The following is a 22,332-nucleotide window of genomic DNA, read 5'->3' as shown; positions in this document are numbered from 1 at the left end:
CCTGGAGATCTCAGAATAATTACAACTGATCACCAAACTATAAAGATCAGTTCCCTTGGAGAAAATGGATGCTTTGGAGGATGGACTCCCATCCTCAAGCTCTACTCCCAGATCTCTATTTATTTATTTATTTATATTCCGCTCTCCCTGTAAAGCAGGCTCAGAGCAGATCACATCACTCCAAATTAAGTGGCTCTTCCATTGGAAGAAGAACCAGGTAAGTTGGAAGAAACCTGCTTGAAGGATGGTTGTATATACCCCAGTATATATCTGTAGCAAATATCAACACACACACAAACCCTGAACAGGTTTTAATTCTGACTTTAATGTTGGCTCATGGTGCAATCCTAAACAGAGTGACACCCTTCTAAACTTGTTGACTCCCCTGACTTTAGGATGTTGTAACTCTGTTTAGGATTAAACTCTCAATGTCATAAAATTTTAATTAGTACTAGTTTTTTTATTATGAGTTTGTTGATGCATTTTAATGTTGCTGCTTTGCTTCGTTGTTATTGAAGGTATAATTAATGGCTTTTATTTTAATTATTTTAATCCGAATTTGGAAGCCACAATTTCGGTCACAAGTCCCAGAACTACTTCAAACACCAGGGCTTGGTCCTGGAACTTGTGCTGTACCTCTGAAAATGCGCAGTGTTTATTCAAGTAGCCCACGACTAGTCCCTGTATCCTGAACATATGGAAAGCTTTTAATAAAGCATGACTCGCACGTTTCATTTCTGAAACGGAGCAACTTTTCCTCTGTATCAGGAAGAACTGAACAACAAAAACCTAAAGACTGCAAATAACAAAACAGTTAATTTAGTTTCTAATCAGCGTGGCAGCTGTGACCTCGCCCGAATTTTCTAGAAAGCAGGGGAAAGCATCATGGCTGCAAAGGCAAACATCTAGCAGCAACTCATCTGTCACAAACGACCTGTGTTTATCAAAGGCCGTCGAGGTCCAACAGAGAATTTAGGAGAATGCTCTACATTTTGGAATATCACAGCTGAAAACTGACGACGAGACCGTAACAGTTTTATTTCACAACATACAGGAAGCGTTTACTTGTCTCTAGCACCACCTCCTCTCTGTGCAATTGAAAAGCCCCATTCTTTAATCACGCTACGGACAATGCGTAACTCATTACTTCCTTGCACTTTCTACGCAAGATCGAAATTTCCCGCTTCCTTACGCTAATCCGAGCTCAAAAAGAGCGGCAGATAGAGAAATCACGGAGGGGAGAAACCTTCCGTATTGTATTGCTTAGAAGGCGTTCTTCCTCAGCCTCCTCTATACAATGTGGGACAAGCGATTTCCGCAGACGTCGTTTGTGAATAGAAACTGAGTTAGCCACAAAGAACGAACCCAGAAACATTGCTGCGTTCTTTCCGTATAACGTGTCCCACAATCTCCTGTCTAGAAGGCAGCCAACGTACACGGCTGCTTTTTGAGAATAGACGCAACAAGGCTCTGCTCCTCCTTCCCGGCTATTCAGGGACGTATTTTACGCAAACAGCGGGCAGACCGGTAGCGTAAGAAGAGGCGAGCTGGGGTGACGGCGGCCATTTTGTGTGTGGAGGCCGGCGAAGAAAGACTGCCTTGTCTATCGCTAAACGATTTTGGGGTTTTTTTCGGCCCGTTTGAGGGGCGCGAAGTCGAGCCCAGCCGCCGCTGTAGCTTCGAAAACACGGCAGCTGAGTTTGATGTCATAAATATCGAGCGGTAACAGCGAAACCAGTCGCCATTTCAGTTGGGCCTTCCAGCCCCGAGCTCATCCGCCCACATAGACTCGAGCCAGCGGTCTCCTGCGGCCTGCGTGAGGATGCGAGGCTTCGGAGACCGAGGTCGCGACCGTGACCGCGGCGGGTAAGGAGGATCGGGGAAGGAGGATGGCCTGCTCTGAGAAACTTGATGCCTCCCACGAGGGGCGTTTGCCAGCTCCAGGTTGGGACATTCCTGGAGATTTTGGGGGTGGAGCCTGAGGAGTGTGGGGTTTGGGGAGGGGAGAGACCTCAGCCTCAGTGGGCCATAGAGCCCATCCTCGGAAGCAGCCATTTTCTCCCGAGGAACTGATACTTGAGACTTGGAGAGCAGTAGTAATATCTGGAGATCTTCAGGCACTACCTGGAAGTTGGCAACCATGCAGCCTCGCCCTGTCTTGGCGCCTAGTGGGCAGAGATTTATCAGCTGCATTCCCATGTTGGGAAATGCTGACCTGTTGAATTTCTGCTCCGCCATTTAGCTGCCAAGGCACAGGAGACCTTACAGAAATGGGAGGGGGGGAACGAAAAGATGCAGGCCTGTGCATAGCCCGTTGAGGAGGAAGTCCTGTTAAAATCGGCGTGATACTTCAGAGTGAGCATACACGGCGGGTGGTGGAACTAAATGAGGTTATAGTTGCTAGTTTTGGGGGGGGGTAGTGGATTTATATGTGTGTGCTTTTAATTCAGCAATCGAACTTTCGTTTTCAGTAGTTGAAACTTCGCCTGCTAACTTCCTAATTGTTGTCGCCTGCTAACTTCCTAATTGTGGCCAACAAAAAAAAATTGATAGTTGAGAAATTGGATGCTTTTGAGTGAGAAGTAGTTTTACAATATGGAAGTAAAAAGTGTGGACCGGGAGATGCCCCATGTAAGCCCTCGGAAGGGCGGAGATGGGGGAAGGAAGTGAGAGGGAGGAGGAGGGAACTGCAGAGGAGGGGGAAACGAAGTGTTCTTCCCTCCCCTTCCTCTTGTGTTTTTTTTAATTCGTTTTTAATTAGCAAGTCAGAAGGCAGGTTTCTGGTGCTGAATTGACCATCATTATCTGACAGATTTTCCTTTTTTTGTTTCCTCTCCATGTTGGGTGGGACTTCTTAAACAAGTTGATGTGGTATTTTCCTGTGTATGTCAGTGTCCCTTTGTTCAGAAGTCATTAGATTACATGAATCTTAACTCTGCAGCCAAAGCAAGTTTAATCTTGTTAAAATCAGAGTGCTGCTTTTGACGTTTTCATTGTGATTCAAGTCCTTGCTTGTCTGAGAACAGGAAGAGGACTTTTAATTTCATTCTGGGGCACTTTGATTTCTAGGCCTTGTTGTCACGTTCATTTTTGGGAAGGCTAGTTAAAGTCCAGAATAGTTTGATTCATGCCTTATTTGTTTATTGTGTAGCTTCAGTTTGTCCTCCTATCTCTGCTCACTAGGAAACAGTTCTGTTGAAATTAAGGGGATAAATGACATGTGAACATTTCTGGGATCTTCTGATGTTACTGTGCTTCATATGGAAAAGGAATACACCCCTCCCTTCAGTCCCTGTGCCACTAACACAGCATAAATTTTTCCTGGTAGAGTGTGGAGTTGGCAGTATAGCACTTTTGTGTTACTTTTGCACTGTCCTTAACTGGTTCTGCCAATCTCTTTACTCTGCAACAACGGGAGACCACCCGGATAACAGAACAAGAGGGAAACAATTCCGGGAGTAATACAATCAAAAGGCAATTGTATACTTATTTCACAAATACATCAATGTGCAAAGTGCAAAAGTACATAAGTCAATGTTATAAATACAATAAATAATGCAATAAATATACAATAAATAGTTACAAAATCCGTCAGTCCATGTGTGCAGTCATTTGTTACTTGGCAGATTCCACAGTGAAATGTCCAACATTAGAGAACGGAGTATTAGGAGTACCAACAGTCCATGCAAGCGTATGCCCACTGTTAACACCAGTGCTTCCATGGATTGTTGGTACTCCTAATATTCCGTTCTCTAATGTTGGACATTTCACTGTGGAATTTGCCAAGTAACAAATGACTGCACACATGGACTGACGGATTTTGTAACTATTTATTGTATATTTATTGCATGATTTATTGTATTTATAACATTGACTTATGCACTTTTGCACTTTGCACATTGATAAATTTGTGAAATAAGTATTCAATTGCCTTTTGATTGTATTACTCCCGGAATTGTTTCCCTCCCAATCTCTTTACTCTAGCAGTAGTCAATATGGGAATCGACACAGTCATTGTGTGACTTGTAGGTGTTGGACCTGCTGAATTAGACTGGCCCTTGAACAGAGTTGCAAATACCTCTAACAAAGCAATTTAAAAAACTGGAAATTATTAATGATAATTTTGAAATAAAAATAATTGGGAGGTGATCTGTATCTTCTTTCTTGAAATTATTAAACCAAGTCAAGATAAATGTCTTGCATGATGTTCATGCTGCTGCAATCTCCTTTTGATTAAATTTGGAAATGATGTGTTGAAGGGAAAGTGCTGCCTGGCATTGTAGATTTGAGGACCTTGAGAATAGTTCCTTTGGGGCAGAAGGTGGGGCACAAATTCTGAAACAGCATTTTTGGAGGTGCATAATGGTGAAGAGATTCTTCCTGTGAGGTGAAACTGATTAATTACGACCGGTATGGTTGCAGTAAAATTTCAAACCAGTAGTTTGTTGCTAAGTAAACCTTAAAAATTGTTTACCAAGTTTATCTTGTCTTTCATGTATATGGTATTTCTTTCCTAAGTTCTAATCTATAATTTTGAAACTTAGCTTCCATTAGAAAGTAATGTTAAGAAAATATATGACATTTCTAAGTACACGTCTATACATAAAATGAACTGGAATAGTTTTGAGTCTTTCCTGTTAGAGTAGAAACATTTACATGCCAGAAACACTAAGTATTTATTCTATCTTTTGAAGTGGAACGGTTTTGTTCTGTGTGAATAACAGTGCTGCTGTGGCTTGGTTTTCTCTCTCAAGTGTCTTCTATTTGTTCTTTATTTGTTGGCAGGCAGCGGCAAATGGTGAAAGATTGAAAGTTGATATTGCTTTTAGATCATGATTCCACCCATATATTTTAGTGTTTCTTACATTACATTAATCTAAGCAGAACACACATTAATCTTACAATACAAAATTGTATTTAATCTAATTGTATTTAATCTAAGCAGAACACACATTAATCTTACATACAAAATCCACAAAAAGCGATGGTTGAATATTTTTGTAAAATGCTCTGCATATTTGCTGCTTTCACCCCTCCTCCCAGGTTTGGCAGTCCTCTTCCTCCCAAGAAATTTGGAAACCCAGGAGAACGGCTGCGTAAGAAAAAATGGGACTTGAATGAGTTGCCCAAATTTGAGAAGAACTTCTATGTTGAACATCCAGAAGTAGCCAGACTAACTCCAGTAAGGTTTTTTTTGTCAGTTTTTTGTGTACTAGGAATCTTACCTAGTCTTAATCTTGCCTGTTGTATGCTATTCAAAGTATGAAAATTGCTAGGAATTTGTCTGCAGATTGGTAGCATACATACCATACCGGTCATCTGTTTAGTCAGTTGTTTATAGTTTAGTCTGATCCATCTTGAAGATTATATATACCTACAAAATATGTGTTTACAAAAGCTTGTTTGCCCCACCTTTCTATGTATGTTAATGATGTGATCTAATTAGAATAGTAGCAAGAACATACTCTGCTGCAGTTTTCATAACATTTGCTGTTTGTTCACTTAAAGGTCATTTTTACTTGTCCTTGGGTGAACAGCTCATCTCACTGTACAATTCAAGCTTGTAATAGGGTGTTATTATAGACTTAAAGCTGTGATAAGTCATAAGTAAAAATGGACTTTGGGCAGATGAATTAATTTTTTTGCTAAAGGATGAGAAATCTGGATAAATTACAAATGGATAAATTTGTAATTCTTAAAGCAAGACACAACTCTCAAAATTACTTTTATTTCTAGAAGCAGGAATATGTATTTAATCATAATCACTTACTTTTAAAAATGTGTTCAAAATAATTATTTGCATACAGCGAACAAGGGAAACCAGAGTGCTTTTATACTTTAAAGAGGTTATTAAGAGTTTGCTGTAGCTTTTATAAATGCATGTGTTTTCAGGGATCCATGTCTGACTTTGAATATAGCATTTTATTGTAGTAGTATTTCCAAGGCTGCTTTTAACTGAAATGCAGACTGCCATTATTGAAATGATCTTAGAAAAAAACAGAAGTTGAAGGATAAATCTTTGCATTTGCTATGAAGTCTGATGGAATCATAGAGTCGGAAGGGGCCATACTGACCATCTAGTCCAACCCCCTTCCCAGTGCAGGATCAGCCTAAAGCATTTCTGACAAATATCCATCCAGCCTCTTCTTGAAAACTGCCAGTGAGGGGGAGCTCACCACCTCCCCAAGCAGCCGATTCCACTTTTGAACTACTCTGTCCGTGAAAAAGTTTTTCCTAATATCCAGCCGGTACCTTTGTGCATGTAATTTAGGCCCATTGCTTCGGGTCCTACCCTTTGCTGCCAACTGGAACAGCTCCTTGCCCTCCTCCAAATGACAGCCTTTCAAATATTTAAAGAGAGCAATCATGCCCCCCCTCAATCTCCTCCAAACTAAATCCAGTGACTCGAGTATACAAATGAGTCCTCTGATAAGGAAGCCGAAGACCAGATGGAACAGCCTCAAAGATATGGGGGAAACTATTGCTAGGTTTTTAGTTAGCTTTGAGTCTTTTTGAGATGGACTGTAAAGCTTAAATTAATCCACGTTCAAATATTGGTGTAGATAAGTCAGTACATGTCTTGATGTGATGTCATTTTATGATTTTCTAGGGTCTTGTTTTGGGGATTCTATAGAATATTGAATATCTTGAAAGTGTGTTCATAGTAAAGTGCGGAAGTGTACCTCATATATTACAAGATTTAGCTATAGGAAGTCCTGTTGGATTCATACAGATATCTAGTTAAAACTGACTTTCCACTAAGAAGCCTTTCTCCAACTTAAGTAGCTCTTTGGTTGGAGGAAGGTGCTTTAGGCTGAAGAAGGCTTCAGGTATTGTTTAGTGGAGTGGTAGGATAGTGGTGGCGTCCACCCCAGTAATTCTAGAGGTTGTTACTTTTGACTACATTGAATGAGAGCCAACATGGTCTGGCACATTTGAGTTTCGGACTCAAGTTCCTGCTCAGCTGGGGGTTCAGTAACTTTCTGGAAATGGTGGTAGTAGTAAAAGTAAGAACAAGTCTCTACCTTATAGCTGTTAGATCAGAAAGAGCTAAAGATCTCATAATATTATATTAAAATGTGATATCCATTATTTTCACTGATAAAAATATGGAGGATACTAATTTTTTGCTCCCCTAAATAGTATGAGGTTGATGAGCTGAGAAGAAAGAAAGAGATTACTGTTAGAGGAGCAGATGGGTGCCCGAAGCCTGTGTTTGCCTTCCACCAGTGTAACTTCCCACGTGAGTATTCTGCTATATGTTTAAGCAGAGGTATTGAGAAAGAGGAGAGGATCTTATTTAAGGAAACGTTTATATGTTGCTTTTTGACACCAGGGTATCTCCAGACAATTCATAATAGCCATGAGACAATAATGAATTAATACAACCATGTTCACAATCTAGAGCACAATAAATACAAGTACAGAAATCACACAGTTAATAAAATTAACCAGCAATAGGATTAATACTAAACATTAGGAGAAATGGCCCAGTGTTTATGTGGGAAGGCGTTCCACTGTCTTGATCGCCAGTGAGAAGGTCTTTTTACATGTCACCACCTGCCAGACCTGAAGGTGGAGATACATGCCGCAGGGCCTCGTACAGAGACCTGTTATGAGTGCCCTTGTAGGTTCATGGCAGTATTTCAGTATTTTGGGTCCAAACTGTTCATGGGTTTTAAGAACAAAAACAACGCTTTGAATTAGGCTTGGAAGTAAGTTATTAGACATGGACATTGGCACAGATTGAATATAATAGTGCCAGTGCACTATGCTGTAGATAATAATGTAAAGGAAAAACAGATGGCTACTCCCCTACAAATACAGGTACAACAAGGGAACAAGTCCACGGGAAGCAAACTGCAATACTCAGCAATAAATTTACAAAAGGTATATTCAAAGTGCAAGTGCTATAAATAGTGAAAATTCATACACATTGTGAATTCATACCCATACATTCATTCCATAGACATCACAAATTTACAAGGGAAAATACATCCATATACACTGAATACTAGGGCTATAACTCCATAGGTCTTTTCATGAATTCTTATATAAGGTATTGTGCAAAGACAAACAGTCCTGAGTCCTTCCAGATCTATAAGGAGCGACACAGTTGGAAATGAAAGGCAAAGTTCCAAACCATGCCCAATCTGGGGCCGGCTTCACGCTGCAGATTTCGTGATTCCTTCGTCAGGAGCGTGCAGTTCACTAAAATACAAAGTTCAAAACTGCTTTCATATCCAGAATAATTGTTCTTGTGCCGTGGATTATAACAAAATAAAAATATACCTCCATCAGGTCAGGACAGAGCACAATCCAACGTTATTGCATCACCAACACTCTTGAAAGCCCATAACATGGCGGCTGTGCTTGTTCTCTTACGCAGCCAAACCATTCAACAATTACCCATTACATACTATCCTGGCTGACACCACACAGCCCCTTAAAGGGACCCTGCTCACTCACCCAGATTCTCAACACAGTCACTTTTACTGAGGGCTCAGCTGTCCCCTTAACCCTGTCTCTAAAGCTAATTTCAAAGGAAACACCCGAGGGAGAGGGAGAGACACGAGGGAAACATGTAGCAGGCACATTTTGGACTAACCAAAGTTTCTGAGAACTTTTCAGAAATGTTCCATTAGTGTAGTCTGGAGATCACTAAGCCATGCATTAGGTTCTTTCAGGAAAAGTCACAATAGGTAACTAATCGAAGCTGATAATCTGTAATTCTGGCTGCTACTATCTGTTCATCCAAGAGCATGTTCAGATCAAGTACATCTGAACTGCAATCCGGAGCCTTCAGGTTATAGTCAGCCCAGTCCAAAACAGGTTGAATACAGTCTGGATCACCTGGACCATCAACACCTTTCTCTTACCTAAAGTAAGCTTCCAAGTGTTCTCTTTCAGTTTCTTTATTCACATATCTGGTAAGTCCTCTGCTTCTTCAGGATCAGATGAAACAGTTACATGCATATTGAAGGTATCATTCCACAAACCCTTGATAACTTTTTCTAGAAGTTTCATGTAGATGTTAAATAAACAGAAGATGGAATAGCAGTATAGGACTGGAACCATCATAACACAGTGCTTCAGTAAGGCAATCCATAAACTACCTTGGTGGATAGTATTGAAATCTTAGATTATTTCTTTTGATTATGTTTGGCTCCAAAAGGTAATCTTAGCATGTAGCTTTGGGAAAGCTATGCTTTGATTTTTAATTGTGTGGAAGAAGTTTATTTCAGTAGAACCTAATTCATATAACAAAGGTTATAAATGCTTCACTGTTCTTGATTTTTGTGTCTTTACCTTTAACTTTTAGAATATGTAATGGATGTCTTGATGGACCAGCATTTTACAGAACCAACCCCAATCCAGTGTCAGGGCTTCCCATTGGCTCTGAGTGGTCGTGATATGGTGGGCATTGCACAGACTGGCTCTGGGAAAACATTGGCAGTACGTTGCTTTTTTCATTTTCTGTCGGATCACTTTTCTATGATCTCTTTTGTACCTCAAGGCTAGATCCTGAATTTTCCACACATCTTAGTACTTTCTTTGTAAGCTGTTGTAGGGCTCTTGGTAAATGGCAGGATATATGAAATTGCAGGATAAATGAAATAGAAACTTTAAGGATGATACGACATGTGAGAAATTAACTCTTGTGTCATGAGCATTCAGAAGCATGTTAAAATTACAGAGAGGGGTACTTATACAAGAACTTATTTCTCTTTAGTATATGTCGATGTGAGTGATGTAGCCAACTCTGTGCTTGGCAAATAGTGCAAGCATGTCCCAACCTTCAGCTTATTACATTCATTGTCTGGAAGACCTGCTGTTCCTCTTTCTTTGCTCCCTACACTAGTATAAATATTTAGCTTAGTTCAGCGAGTAGCATCCTGAAACTTCACCATTGTAAATCTGATATTAATGAATTTCTGCTGATCCTATTAGTGCAGCCCTCTGAGGATCAGCTTGGCTGTTCTCAGAAACCGAGGAGACTTGAACTGTATTTCTGAAGTGGGCATAAGATATACCTATCTCTGTTACATTCAAGTGGATGTTCTTAGCTTCTGGTTAGACACTAGTTTGGTTGCTGTTTTGAGGCAGGAATTTAGAAAGGATATACAGCTACTCTAACAACCACTACCTCTTGTGTCCTCTAATTTATGCTATTTCGCCCTGTTTCAGTATCTGCTGCCTGCAATTGTTCACATCAATCACCAGCCTTACTTGGAAAGAGGGGATGGTCCAATTGTGAGTACTTTTTGTGTTTTTGCCTTCTGTGATGTGCTGTATACTGTTTTGTCATCCTGTATTTGTGTGGATCTTGGGTAAACGACAGTTCTGTGAGCTTTCACACTGATGTTTGAGCAGATACCTATTTGTAATGTGGTACTTAATATTCTGAATGGGTTTCTTTTTACAGTGCTTGGTTCTGGCTCCTACCCGAGAGCTGGCCCAGCAAGTCCAGCAGGTAGCTGATGATTATGGTAAATGTTCAAGACTGAAGAGTACCTGTATATATGGAGGAGCACCCAAAGGTCCCCAAATCAGAGACTTGGAGAGAGGTAATGAACAACTGGTTTAGCTTCAGTACAGTCCTAAGCAGTTATACCCTTCTAAGCTCATGAGAGGCAGTTCACCCTAGGTGAATGTAATACATGTATCTATAAGAAAAGGTTGCGTTTGGACTATAAACTCCCCTTAGTTATGGCCATAAAGTAGAAGATTTGTCTATTTAATTTAAATAAAATATTATTCTGCAAGAGACTATTGGTTATGAAATTTTGTAGTCTGTTCATAAATTTTAATTTAACTTGCCAGTATTGAGCACATTCAGTTATGGACTAGAAGAGGTTCAATCAGCTTAATTATAAGCATAGATACGTGTGTTCTGCATGCTTTATAACTGTACTTCTGTGGTGAGCACCTAGTTTCTTGGGGGTAAAGTGTAAATGACTGGGGAAGGCAATGGCAAACCACCCCGTAACAAAAAGTCTGCCGAGAAAACATCATGATGCGATGCCCCCCCATGGGTCAGTACTGACTTGGTGCTTGCACAGGGAACTACCTTTTCCTTTTTTATGGTGAGATCAGATCGTCTAATGACTTGAGTAGAGAATGCAAACCCAGGTGATGGCCGGTTTGACTAGTACAATATTCTACACTTTTAACTTGAATGTCTAAGTGATTGTATTGCCCCTCCCCTTCAGGTGTTGAAATTTGCATTGCTACGCCTGGACGTCTGATTGACTTTCTGGAAGCAGGGAAAACTAACCTCCGCCGTTGTACTTACCTTGTACTGGATGAAGCTGACCGAATGTTGGACATGGGTTTTGAACCTCAAATTCGCAAAATTGTTGATCAGATACGGGTATGTAAAAATTTTATTATACCTTCTTAAATGTTGATTTTTATAAATATTAGCCAGATAACCTGTCCTTTCTCTCAGCCTGACAGGCAGACTCTCATGTGGAGTGCCACTTGGCCAAAGGAGGTGCGCCAGCTGGCTGAGGACTTTTTGCATGACTATGTCCAGATCAACGTGGGCAACCTGGAGCTGAGTGCCAATCATAATATCCTCCAGATAGTGGATGTTTGCATGGAGAGCGAGAAGGACCATAAGTATGGATGCTGCTATACCAGCCTCAGTTTTGTTTTGTTTTTTTGCATGTTCTCAGTGATGATGTTTGGTTAAACCAGTTCAGTCAGACCAGTGAAATTCAACTGTATGTTGACTTTATTTTTATTCTGCTTGCCACCTTCTTAATGGAACCTTCAAAGCAATTTACAAAAAGAAATCCATAAAATAGAGCCACCCATATAAATATTTCAGTAATGCTTAGGACCAAACTTAAAACTTTTTTTTATAAACATCTAGCGGCTGAAAATTTTTTAACTAACTTTTTAATGCACTATTCATAGTTATTTGATGATTGAGTGGTATCAAAATGAGCTTTTCTGCTTTCTGTTCTCTTTAAATAAATAAACGTCACTGTGTATAATGCGTAGGGGATTTCTTTTTGAATCTTTAAATAGACTGATACAACTAATGGAAGAAATCATGGCGGAAAAAGAGAACAAGACTATCATCTTTGTGGAGACAAAAAGACGATGTGATGACCTAACTCGAAGGATGCGTAGAGATGGGTAGGTCTTGTCCTGATTTGAACTGACATATTACAGATGGAAAAACTTTGATAAGCAAAAATGGTCTTTTTGGGCAATCCCTCATTGTTGCAATGGTGATATTCATATTAGTGTTTTCTCTGATTTGTAACAAATCAGGCAGCAAAAGGAGTGATATGGGTTCCTGTTCGAGAAATATTGATTGATGAAGTCTATGTGAGAAGTTAGGCCCTGCATGTTTATAAGACCTTTATGAAAGAAATTTGAAAACAATTGTTTATTAATGAAGTTGGTTACAAATAGTGGGTTATAAGATACCCTGATGGATAAGCTACAGCAGAACTGCATGCATGAGTGAGGGATAAAGTATGAGGAACGCAGTGGAGTAAGTAGTTGAAATTGTATATTAAAATGTAAACTACTTCGAAAGCCTTATGGTTAAAAAGCAGTGGTATATATAATACAAAGGGAACACACTGCCAGTCTGAATGGATAGGTCAAACTCTGAACTAAGAAATAATTAATCACTAATATGATGGTACCCCAGGTCTTCAGAAATATGCAAGCTGTAATTGGACAGCACAGATAGTTAAGGGGAGAAAGCATGCTGTGCTTCCCAAGTATTTACTGGGGCACCTTATTATGGAATTTTTTGTGAACTGAAAAACAGTCTGTAGCTGGGGCAGAGAGTTCTCTGTCTCCTTAGCTTCTGTAGAACCACATTATCCCCCAGTGGTGTTTGGCTGTACATCTAAAAAGCTGCTGTGACTGTGTTAGTGTTTTCTCTGTATCTTAAAGTTGCTGCAGTTCCATGTCTTGTTTACTTAAATTGGCCCATATTCGTTTGTTGTTAAACTGAATATTAAAAGCATTCAAATTCTGAGTCTTAGGCTGTCTAAAACTTCTTTAAACCTTTTGTTTTGGTAGGTGGCCAGCTATGTGTATTCATGGAGACAAGAGTCAACCAGAAAGAGATTGGGTGCTTAATGGTGAGTAGAAGATGACTTGTCTGGTTTATCAGAACACTATTAAAAATGTGTGATTTACAAGCAGTATAGTAACACATGTTCATTGAATCTATATATGTATGCTGAGTGTGCGTACTGTTGAGCTTTTATGAATATTAGTTTCTCTAATGAGTTGACTGCAATAATGAGCATATTTCAGAGCTAGCCAGGGTAAGTCATTTCCTGCAGTCCTAGTGTGGGTTCAGTGCTGAGCTTTCAGGTCTTGTTCTGGACGCATCAGAATCAAAGAGAAATCTGTGTGCGTGCGTTAAACATTGTTTTGTGGCACGTAGATGTATATCAAGATTGGTTCTTTTCTTTCAGAATTCCGTTCTGGAAAGGCTCCTATCCTAATTGCTACAGATGTTGCATCTCGTGGGCTAGGTTTGTACACATGGGCTTCTCTGCCTGCTTCTCAGGTCACTTCTTTAGATTCAGATGTTCTTTTCCCAAAGAATTTAAAGCGTGACTTTCCCCCACATGTAAAATGCCTTTTTTAACCTTAATCTTTTTTTTTTCTTTCATATTCAAAGTCTCTTCCTGCTCCTAACGAACAGGCTTTGGTCTTCAGCAAGGCCTAGGCATGACTAATCGATCGCCAGTGGGGAGAAGAGACGCCAAATTACTCAGCCCAATCCTACCTCACCCTCCTCCTTTCCAGCTCGTTTTGTGTCTGGATGGCTAGGACTGGACTGCATCCAATGAGCTGTTGGTTAGAATTATTAGGTATAAGAGTGAACACCTTAAAAGAAATCCTTTTTCACCCAAATGCATTACTAATGTAATTGCACCATAAAAGCCTTGCTTAGGTGGACCTTTCCCTTACTTTCACCTAGTCAAAGGACAGTATTTCACTAACGTGAACATATTTGGTATTTACCTACACAACTATTCTACCTCACTTGTCCTCCTAGATTGGATTACTGAGGTTATAGTAAAAGCCACCAAGTGCTTTCTCATAGTGAGAATATATCTTAGTTTTCTTTGAATGATGCAAAGTATTTTCTCTTGGATGCTTAAGTGAACAGTCCTTCTCCAAGCATATCTGTACTGTCTGATTCTCCTGTGTTCAAAAAGTCAGACCTCCCCCTCTTTTGTTGTACAAACTTGACTTGTGTGGCAGAGACCATGCCTTGGAGCTGTTCAATAGTGTTGAGTTCCAGTGGGTTGGCCCATTCTGATTGATGTTGTGAGTGACTCTGTGGAAATAATCCCTCAAGTGATTTATAGGAACTTCTTTTAAACTTGTGAATCATTTGTCACTCAAAATTTTTAAGTGCCAAAAAGAGAGCTTATTCATAGTACATCCTAAATATGGTAAACATACTAAACAAGTTGGTAGCCTTAACTCTTATAGCCTTCATTCTCCCATCCCATTCCCTAAATTGTCCAATGCCTCTCTGAGAGATGTTCATATGGACTTCAGTCTCTGTCCTCTGGGGTCATGTCTGGACCTGTGCAGGTAGAACTTGGGCCTGTTAGGAGAAGGGGTAACGCCAGAATTGGGTTTTTCTTTTAAGTGAAAGACAATATTGTTTTCTTTGGCATTCATTTTTAAACAGGCTTGCTGTGTGCTGGTAGCTTCTTTGTGCATCTTGCCTAGACACTTAAAAACAACCCTACTCCTCATTTATACCCCCAAAACAACTCATTTGGATACTATTTAAAGAAAACAGTCTCCCCATTTTGCCTTCTCCGCTTCACTGAGGCTGTGGGGAAAAGGTACCAGAGTCTGTTTCTTGTTACTAAAAAAACATCTTGGCTTGTTTTGGGGCCCAGAATTTGCTGCTTTTATTTTTTAAAAGTTATACATAACCAGCAAATCTCTGGACGAATTCCTCCAAGTTCCTGGAAAGTGAAGGCTTCTACCTAAAATATAGAACAGGGGCGCGCACTTTTTGCCTGAGTCACCAGGGTTTTCCCTCTTCCCAAAGGAACACTGGTTTCAGAAAGCTCCTTCCAGGTAAGTTTGAGTCCCCCATACTGGCTTCTTTGCGAATGAACCCCCGGAAGAGAAGACTTCCCGCTGCACTGTTTCTCATTAAAAATTGGTTACACTTCACTCTGTTAAAGTCAAATCATTAAATTTCTTTTTGTTTGTTTTCTTTAACAGAAACTTTGATATCAGCTGCCGATCACTCAGTGCAGGTCTGGGGACATATCTACATTGGTGGTCGAAGCAGCTCTCTAGATGATCGTGTTTGCTAATTTCAGCCCCTCCCAATTTACGTTCAGACATTCAGTCCTTTTCTGGGGGCATCTCAGTGGGTATGCATCCCCAGATAGTCAGGTTCCTTTTTAGAAGGATCAAGAACTGAATATAATTCCTTGGAAGAAATACTGTGATGAGCACTATTTGCATCAGTGCAAACTAGATTGAGAAAATGCTACTTTTTACTGCATGTTTCCCCTGCGTCCCACGCTACACCCTATTCAAATAATGTACATATCAATCAGCCCTACCTGTCTAAGGTGGAAATTGCCCCACTGCCTCTTGTCCTAGTGTCCTTCCATGGATTTCCTATCCAAATCTATTAATTGATCCCTTCATTGTTAACTGCCAGTTTCTGTACTTTCTAACAAGAAATTCTTAATGGTATTCATTGTGCCTATTTCACTAATGGATGTACTCAATAGGATTCGCTGAGGCCATGTAGCCTGCTGTCTGTCAGACTCCAGTTAAATCCTAGATGTGAATGTACTCAGTGTTTTACCCTGTCCTTCCCTAATACTTGCCCTTTGTGATCTTTGCACCAAGCTGGAGACTCGCGCTGCCCCCTGTGAAATCTGCCTTTTCACTTTTTGGTGTGATTCAGGACTTTGGAGTCTGGAAAGATTGAGGAGCCCCCCCTTGCTGTAATAAGAAACAGACATAACACCCCTTTGCCATCTCTAACAACCCACTTTTGTCCCTCTCCCCCACTCCTTTTATTTGAAATTGATGCAGTCTGGGCAATAGATGCAGCCTTACCCTTTGGATGTAATTTTTAACATCTTCATTTTTGACAATTGCCCCCTTTAAGCCCTGTGAGGGGACAGCAAGCGTTGGAGGACCTGAAACATTTACGTGAACCCAGGTTCTCAGGCGCTTGACAGCCAAATGGGGCTACAGAGAAGCATCTAAGCCAGTTCACAGAGCGAGCGTGTGTGGGGACTTCTCGCTGCCATGGACCCTTGATGCATGCTCCCCGCGCTCCAGTGGTCCCGTGTCAGAGGGCGGAGTTTTCGAAAGGAGGCCGCCAAAAATAAAAGGCAAAGAGACGGGATCGGCTGCAGCGATTTCCCACAGGAGGAGGGAGTGTGCATCGGTCTGGTAACAACAGGGAATGTTTCTCATTTTTAAAAGAAAGTCAATCTGTGTTTTATCTTGGATATAATCTGAATATTCTCCTTAAAATGCAGATTTTTTTGTACATGAGTTGTTAATTTTTAATGTAAAATTGCTTTTCCTTACTATTATTTGGCAGGGTTTTAGCAAAGCATTACACTAACATTTACTGAGTTTCTACCTTCCACGTCTTTGAAATTTCAGGCGCTTTTTCTAGGCAGTGCATCTCATTATCCCCTTTGTTCAAATTAATGGCAAGAAATTTTATGCTAAAAATCTTACCTAGGCTGAATTTTGTGTTATGAATAAATGTTAGTGTTTTGCATATTTTTGGAAACAAGGGAGATTAACATAGTCTAGCCATCCTTTAACTCAAACTGGCAAACTTTACCTCAGCTGTAACTGAGGTCTCTTATGGCTGCTGGGGAGGGGAATCTTTCTTACTGTTTTAGTAATGTTAAAGTTTTGAATTTTTTTTGTGTTATAATTGTGACTGATTGGAAGGTAAGTGATATAAGTAATGGTAGATTTGATAGACTTCTCCTAACAGAGTTAAGGGTGTTTTGCAGTTCTTTCACTCATCCCTTCCATTTTGCTATGTTAAAGGAGTGGTACAGTTGTTTTTTCCTGCAAGTTGAACTGCCTGAAATCCACTGGTTAATGTTCAGAGAGCAGTATTACATGTATGTATTCATGGCATGCCTACAGCAAAGGATGGGTAAATTTCAGAGGAGTGATGAACTGCTTTAACTTCTGAACACACATTTTTGATTCCCATGGGAAATCTACCTAATTAGCCTTCTGCTCTGTTGGGAAAAGTCTATGCTGTCTTTATTCCTTACAGTTACTAACTTTTTTCTTTTCTCTTGTTACTGTCGCATTCGTACTCCCTACCTTCTGTTGGCACATCCTTCCTCCACTACCCTCTCCTGAACCCCTCACTGTGCTTTGGTTGCCTCACAAGATGTGGAAGATGTAAAGTTTGTGATAAACTACGACTATCCAAACAGCTCGGAGGATTATGTGCACAGAATTGGCCGTACAGCCCGTAGCACCAACAAAGGCACTGCCTACACATTCTTCACACCAGGGAATTTGAAACAAGCTAGAGAGCTGATCAAAGTGCTAGAGGAAGCCAACCAGGCCATCAATCCAAAACTTATGCAGCTAGTCGACCATAGAGGAGGTGGTGGAGGTGGAGGTAAATGTTTGGTGGTGGCTGTTTTGGCTGCTTGCTTACTGGTTCTGTTCCAGAGGGACACTTTAATGGGTGATTCAAGTGCTGAAGTGATACAAGGGCCAGTTGCAGAGTAGATTCCACTAGCAATTAGTATAGTGATGGGATATGTATTATCTGTCTATATTTGAGAAGCACATAACCTACTTTTCACAGCAGTGTAAACATAATACAAATTTAAGATGTGATTTTTATTAGCCAGTTTGGTGTAGTGGTTAAGAGCAGCGGGACTCTAATCTAGAGAACCGGGTTTGATTCCCCACTCCTCCACTTAAAGCTAGCTGGGTGACCTTGGGTCAGTTGCAGCTTTTCGGAGCTCTCAGCCCCACCTACGTCACAGGGTGATTGTTGTGGGGATAATAACAACACATTTTGTAAACGGTTCTGAGTGGATGTTAAATTGTCCTGAAGGGCGATATATAAATCTATGGATGAGGATGAATAATAATAATAACAATAAATAATTTGTTAGTGCCTTGGTGATCCTTTTGAGGGCAGAAAGATGGGATAAATTTTGTTAAACAAAGACAAAAATTAAGTAGAATATTCAAACAAAAAGGAAAATAAAAATTATTAGGGAATAAATACTAGTTAAGAGAACCTAACCTATGCAAAAAGGTTTTCACCTCTCAACAAAATGCTACAGAAAAAAAAGCCAAAGCAGATTGCATAAATAAGGGCATTCTGGAGCTCTAATGTCCCAGTATCACTTCTGTATAAGTTGATATCAGAAGTAAAGCATCCTCAGCTAACATTAAAGTATGAGGGAGGTCCATAGTAGAATGTAGAGAATAGTAGAGCAACTGAAAGCTTGTATTTAAGCAGGAGAAATTTAACAGAAGACAAGGAGTGGAAATCCCAGTGTAAGGAATCTGTTCCGTGTAAGAGAACTCTTCCCACTCTCTTCACAGGCAGTGCCATACAAGTTAGACATTGTTCCTTCTGATAGAAGAGGCCCCTTTCAAAGAGCAGAACCACAAGTGACAAAAGGCACAGATTGGACACTTGTCAGCTTCCCTCAAGTTTTGATGGGAAATGTAGGCAGCTTGGCGGAATGTTGGGCAAGTGACAGTTGAAAAGTCCATTGGACAGCAGTCAGAGAGCGAAGCTGCGAGACCAGGATGCCTACATTTCCCATCAAAACTTGAGGGAAGCAGACAAGTGTCCAATCTGTGCCTTTTGTCACTTGTGGTTCTGCTCAAAGTCTCATATCAAATTTACCTTTGCAGCCTTGCTTGTTCTCTACATGAAATCTGAAATTGCTACCAGATGTCTTCCAATCCCTTTGTCCTTCTTTAAAATTTATACCAAACGTCAAACTTAGAATTTAATCATATAATGTGAAGTTACTTAATAGTCGCATGGTGCATATCATGATGTGTTAACAGGCACTCTTGGTTCTAGCATTGTGAATATGGAAACAAAATGGATGTAGAGAGCTTTTATTTGAAATTGAGGTGCCATATTAAAGCTACTCACATCTATCACCAGGTGGTCGTTCTCGTTACCGAACCAGCAATTCCTCCAACAACCCTAATCTGATGTATCAGGAGGAGTGTGAACGAAGGCTCCGAGGAGTTAAAGATGGCCGAAGAGACTCCGGTAGCTTCAGAGACCGTGATCGTGGTGACACTTTTGCCAATGGAGCCAACAAGGCCTATGGTGGTGCATATGGGAGTCCAAATTCTGCCTTTGGGACACAGCAGGGCCAATACGGTTATGCCCAGGGGGCCTATGGAGCTGCTGCTTATGGCACAAGCGGCTATGGGGCAGAATATGGTGCTGCTGGCTATGGTGGAGCCAACACTGCCAATGCTGGGAGAAACTCACAAAGCACCAGCCAACAGCAGTATGCAGGGATGGGCCGTTCAGGCCAACAGCCACAGCCTCTCATGTCGCAACAGTTTCCTCAGCCTCCAGGCACTAACGTGATGGGCTATATGGGACAGACTGCTGGCTACCAATATCCACCTCCTCCCCCACCCCCACCCCCTTCACGCAAATGAGACCATTTGATTTCCTAGTACCAGTCAAGATTTGCAATTTAAGAACCTTCTCTTCTTTCCCCCCATCTCACCCCATAGTGATGTTTTCCATGCAGGGTAGATAAAGAGATCACCATCCAAATTCTACCTTCAGACAGTGGTCCCCAATCCATGTTAATGATTTTGTTTTTAAAATTAGAATTGACTGGAAAACTGACTACGTTATAGACTTAAGAAGTTTGGCCTTGCATGTTTAAAGAATCTGGAATGATTTTTTTTCTTTAAAAAAGAAATGGAAAGGGGGAGAGACACTGCAGGGCAGAAATGTCCCAGCCCAATTTGTCTGTGTGTCTGAGGCTTGTGTATGAAAACTTGCTGCAGAGAGGACATTTTCCATGCTGTGAACATCAAGAATGACGGTGCTATGGAGTGCTCCCCTATTAACAGAAAATAAGAGTGTACTTTCCCTTCAGAGTTAAGACTTCATTTTCTAAAATGAAAATAGAACACGGGTATTTGAATTTGGTATAGGTGAATTTTGAAAATATAATTTGTCTGACTCAGCTCATGGTGTTCCAAACCCCTGTCAGATGTAATAACATAGAAATTAGCACAAAAATTTGTCAGCATTTCTGCAGCTCTTGAAGCCAGGGAGAGGCTGAGGGTGTAAGTATTGGAAGGAAGTACTTTCATCCCAGGTTTAATTGCTAAAAAAATCAGATAGTGAGGGTTGTTTGCTGTATTTCTTTCAAGAGATCATACATAGGTGAAAACTTGCCTCACAAGAGTCAGCTGTTGTGGTTAAAATTGCACTTCAGCAGAAGATAGAAACTTAACCAGACAGTTTCTATTTACTTGGTAATATTTCTTTTAGTATGAAGTACTTAACTGGGTAGGTCCAGGATACCACTGTCCTAAATGGGATGGTTTAGTTTTTATGTTTTAACGGGTTTATTTAGGTCCCCCGGGGGGGGGGAAGGGTAGAGAGATGGGTAATGTGTCTTGGAAGCGGCATTCATGCCCTGATCTGGGCTTTGCTTTTGAGTGAGCTGTCCTTTGCACTCAGCTTTTACAGGTAGGTAGCAGCATCCTAGGAAATTTTAGGCAAGTATAACACTTTTCATTCAATCTCCCCCCCCCCCCCCCGGCTGAGAGAGGGTTTTAGGTGGGTGGGTGGGTGGGTGGGATGGGATTTTTCTTCTAGTACTGAGGCTTATGTGTTGTGACTATTAGCAGAATGGCTGATGATAGTTGGTCTTATAGCACATCACTTGTCACGTTCAGATAACATGGCAGGAGATACTTGTGTACTGATTTTGAGAGGCATAAAGCTTGTGCTGCAAGATTGACTACCTTATTTTCTGTTTGAGGGAGTACATAGTTCAAACAAATAAGATTGGCCAGTTAATTTATATTGATTAGGGGCTGGCTTATAAAAATTGGCTTTATGTTTGTGTTCCTCAGTAGAGAGCAGGATGAGGAATGTAGACCACTTACGTGTCTGCACACAGTGTACAGGTAGGTTGTCGGCGTGAGGGGAATATTGCCAGTTTAAATTCCTCTTGTCTCATTTGACTTCTGTCAGTTTAGGACTAGAAAATCAGAAAATACTTGATATGGCTGGCAAAAAGCTGCAATGCAAATTAACATTTATTTACTGAACCCTAATCTGCATTTCCTTCATGAAATATGTCATGGAGCTATCTTTTTCGTTCAAACAAATTAATCTACAGGCTATGGGGATGTGGATAAGACCACATAACTTTTGCTCTGTTTTCAAAAGGGTGTCAGGACTGCTGAGTGGTCTTTGTCTTTCTTCAGTATCTCTGCAGATACAGAATGTTTGGGGTTTTGTAGTGCTTATTGTAGCTTGAAGACTGCTGCAGCCTAGAGTCTCTCATGCTCAGCCAGAGTATTAACCATTGAATGCTTTGTGGCATGTACTGCTCCTGTCCCACGTGGAACTGCTTGGTTCCACATACCAGCTAGCCTTGTTGACAAAGCAGGCATGTCAGTTTTTTTTCCCAGTAAGCATTTATGGAAAAAATCCAATATATCTTTTTCCTGATAATTTACTGTGTGGGCTTTTCTTAATTGAAAGGTTTAGGGGCTTTTCTGGTAGGATCAGTACTCTTTCAACCCTGACTGGTATTTAAACACATTCCTGTTGTATTAACAAAGACTTGAATGGAGAGATTCGTAGCTCTGTGGTGTTCAGGCACAGTATACTAAAAGCTATGTTATGATTAGTTTATAAATTGTTCTTTTGATACCATCTTGTTTTCTTTTGTAGGTATGAATAAAACACTGTTGTCAAAGTGCAAACTGTTGTCTTCAAAATTTTGAAATTTAAATGTTCATATTTCCCACCTGTTCCTGGTTTAAAATATTAGAAGTACCCAGTTCAGTGGTACAGGTTGTCCTGTATGGTCTCTCCCCCCCCCCCCCCACACACACGCACAGAGTCCAGTTTCAAGATAATTGGTACATTTGTTTGAATGGTTCTGTTTGAACCTGAGACAGAATTCAGTAAACATACAGGACTACCAGATCAGAATAGTCAGTTCCAAGGCATCAGAAGCAGCAGATAGAACAGAGACCTACTGCTTTAAGGGTATAATCCATAGGACCAAACTCTTGACCATA

At 40.6% G+C, this 22,332-nt stretch overlaps 1 protein-coding gene across 2 annotated transcripts; it reads left to right on the top strand.

Moving 5' to 3' along the window:
- Nucleotides 1-1,565: 1,565 nt before the first annotated feature.
- Nucleotides 1,566-22,011, top strand: DDX17 (DEAD-box helicase 17). Of its 2 annotated transcripts, XM_054988763.1 has the most exons (13): nt 1,566-1,866; nt 5,044-5,182; nt 7,144-7,243; nt 9,323-9,456; nt 10,189-10,254; nt 10,427-10,568; nt 11,214-11,374; nt 11,453-11,625; nt 12,040-12,150; nt 13,057-13,118; nt 13,461-13,520; nt 17,429-17,665; nt 19,193-22,011. In XM_054988763.1, exons 1-13 carry the CDS (start codon nt 1,823-1,825, stop codon nt 19,705-19,707), a joined length of 1,944 nt encoding a protein of 647 aa, XP_054844738.1. In that variant the 5' UTR covers nt 1,566-1,822; the 3' UTR covers nt 19,708-22,011. The 2 variants fall into 2 exon arrangements, with proteins under 2 accessions (XP_054844738.1, XP_054844739.1); XM_054988764.1 differs by lacking the exon at nt 19,193-22,011 and having other exon boundaries at nt 15,250-17,620.
- Nucleotides 22,012-22,332: the final 321 nt, after the last annotated feature.

Source organism: Eublepharis macularius, chromosome 9, assembly GCF_028583425.1.
Source record: "Eublepharis macularius isolate TG4126 chromosome 9, MPM_Emac_v1.0, whole genome shotgun sequence".
In the NCBI taxonomy this organism is placed as follows: Eukaryota; Metazoa; Chordata; class Lepidosauria; order Squamata; family Eublepharidae; genus Eublepharis; species Eublepharis macularius.
This window is presented reverse-complemented; position numbering and strand designations above follow the sequence as displayed.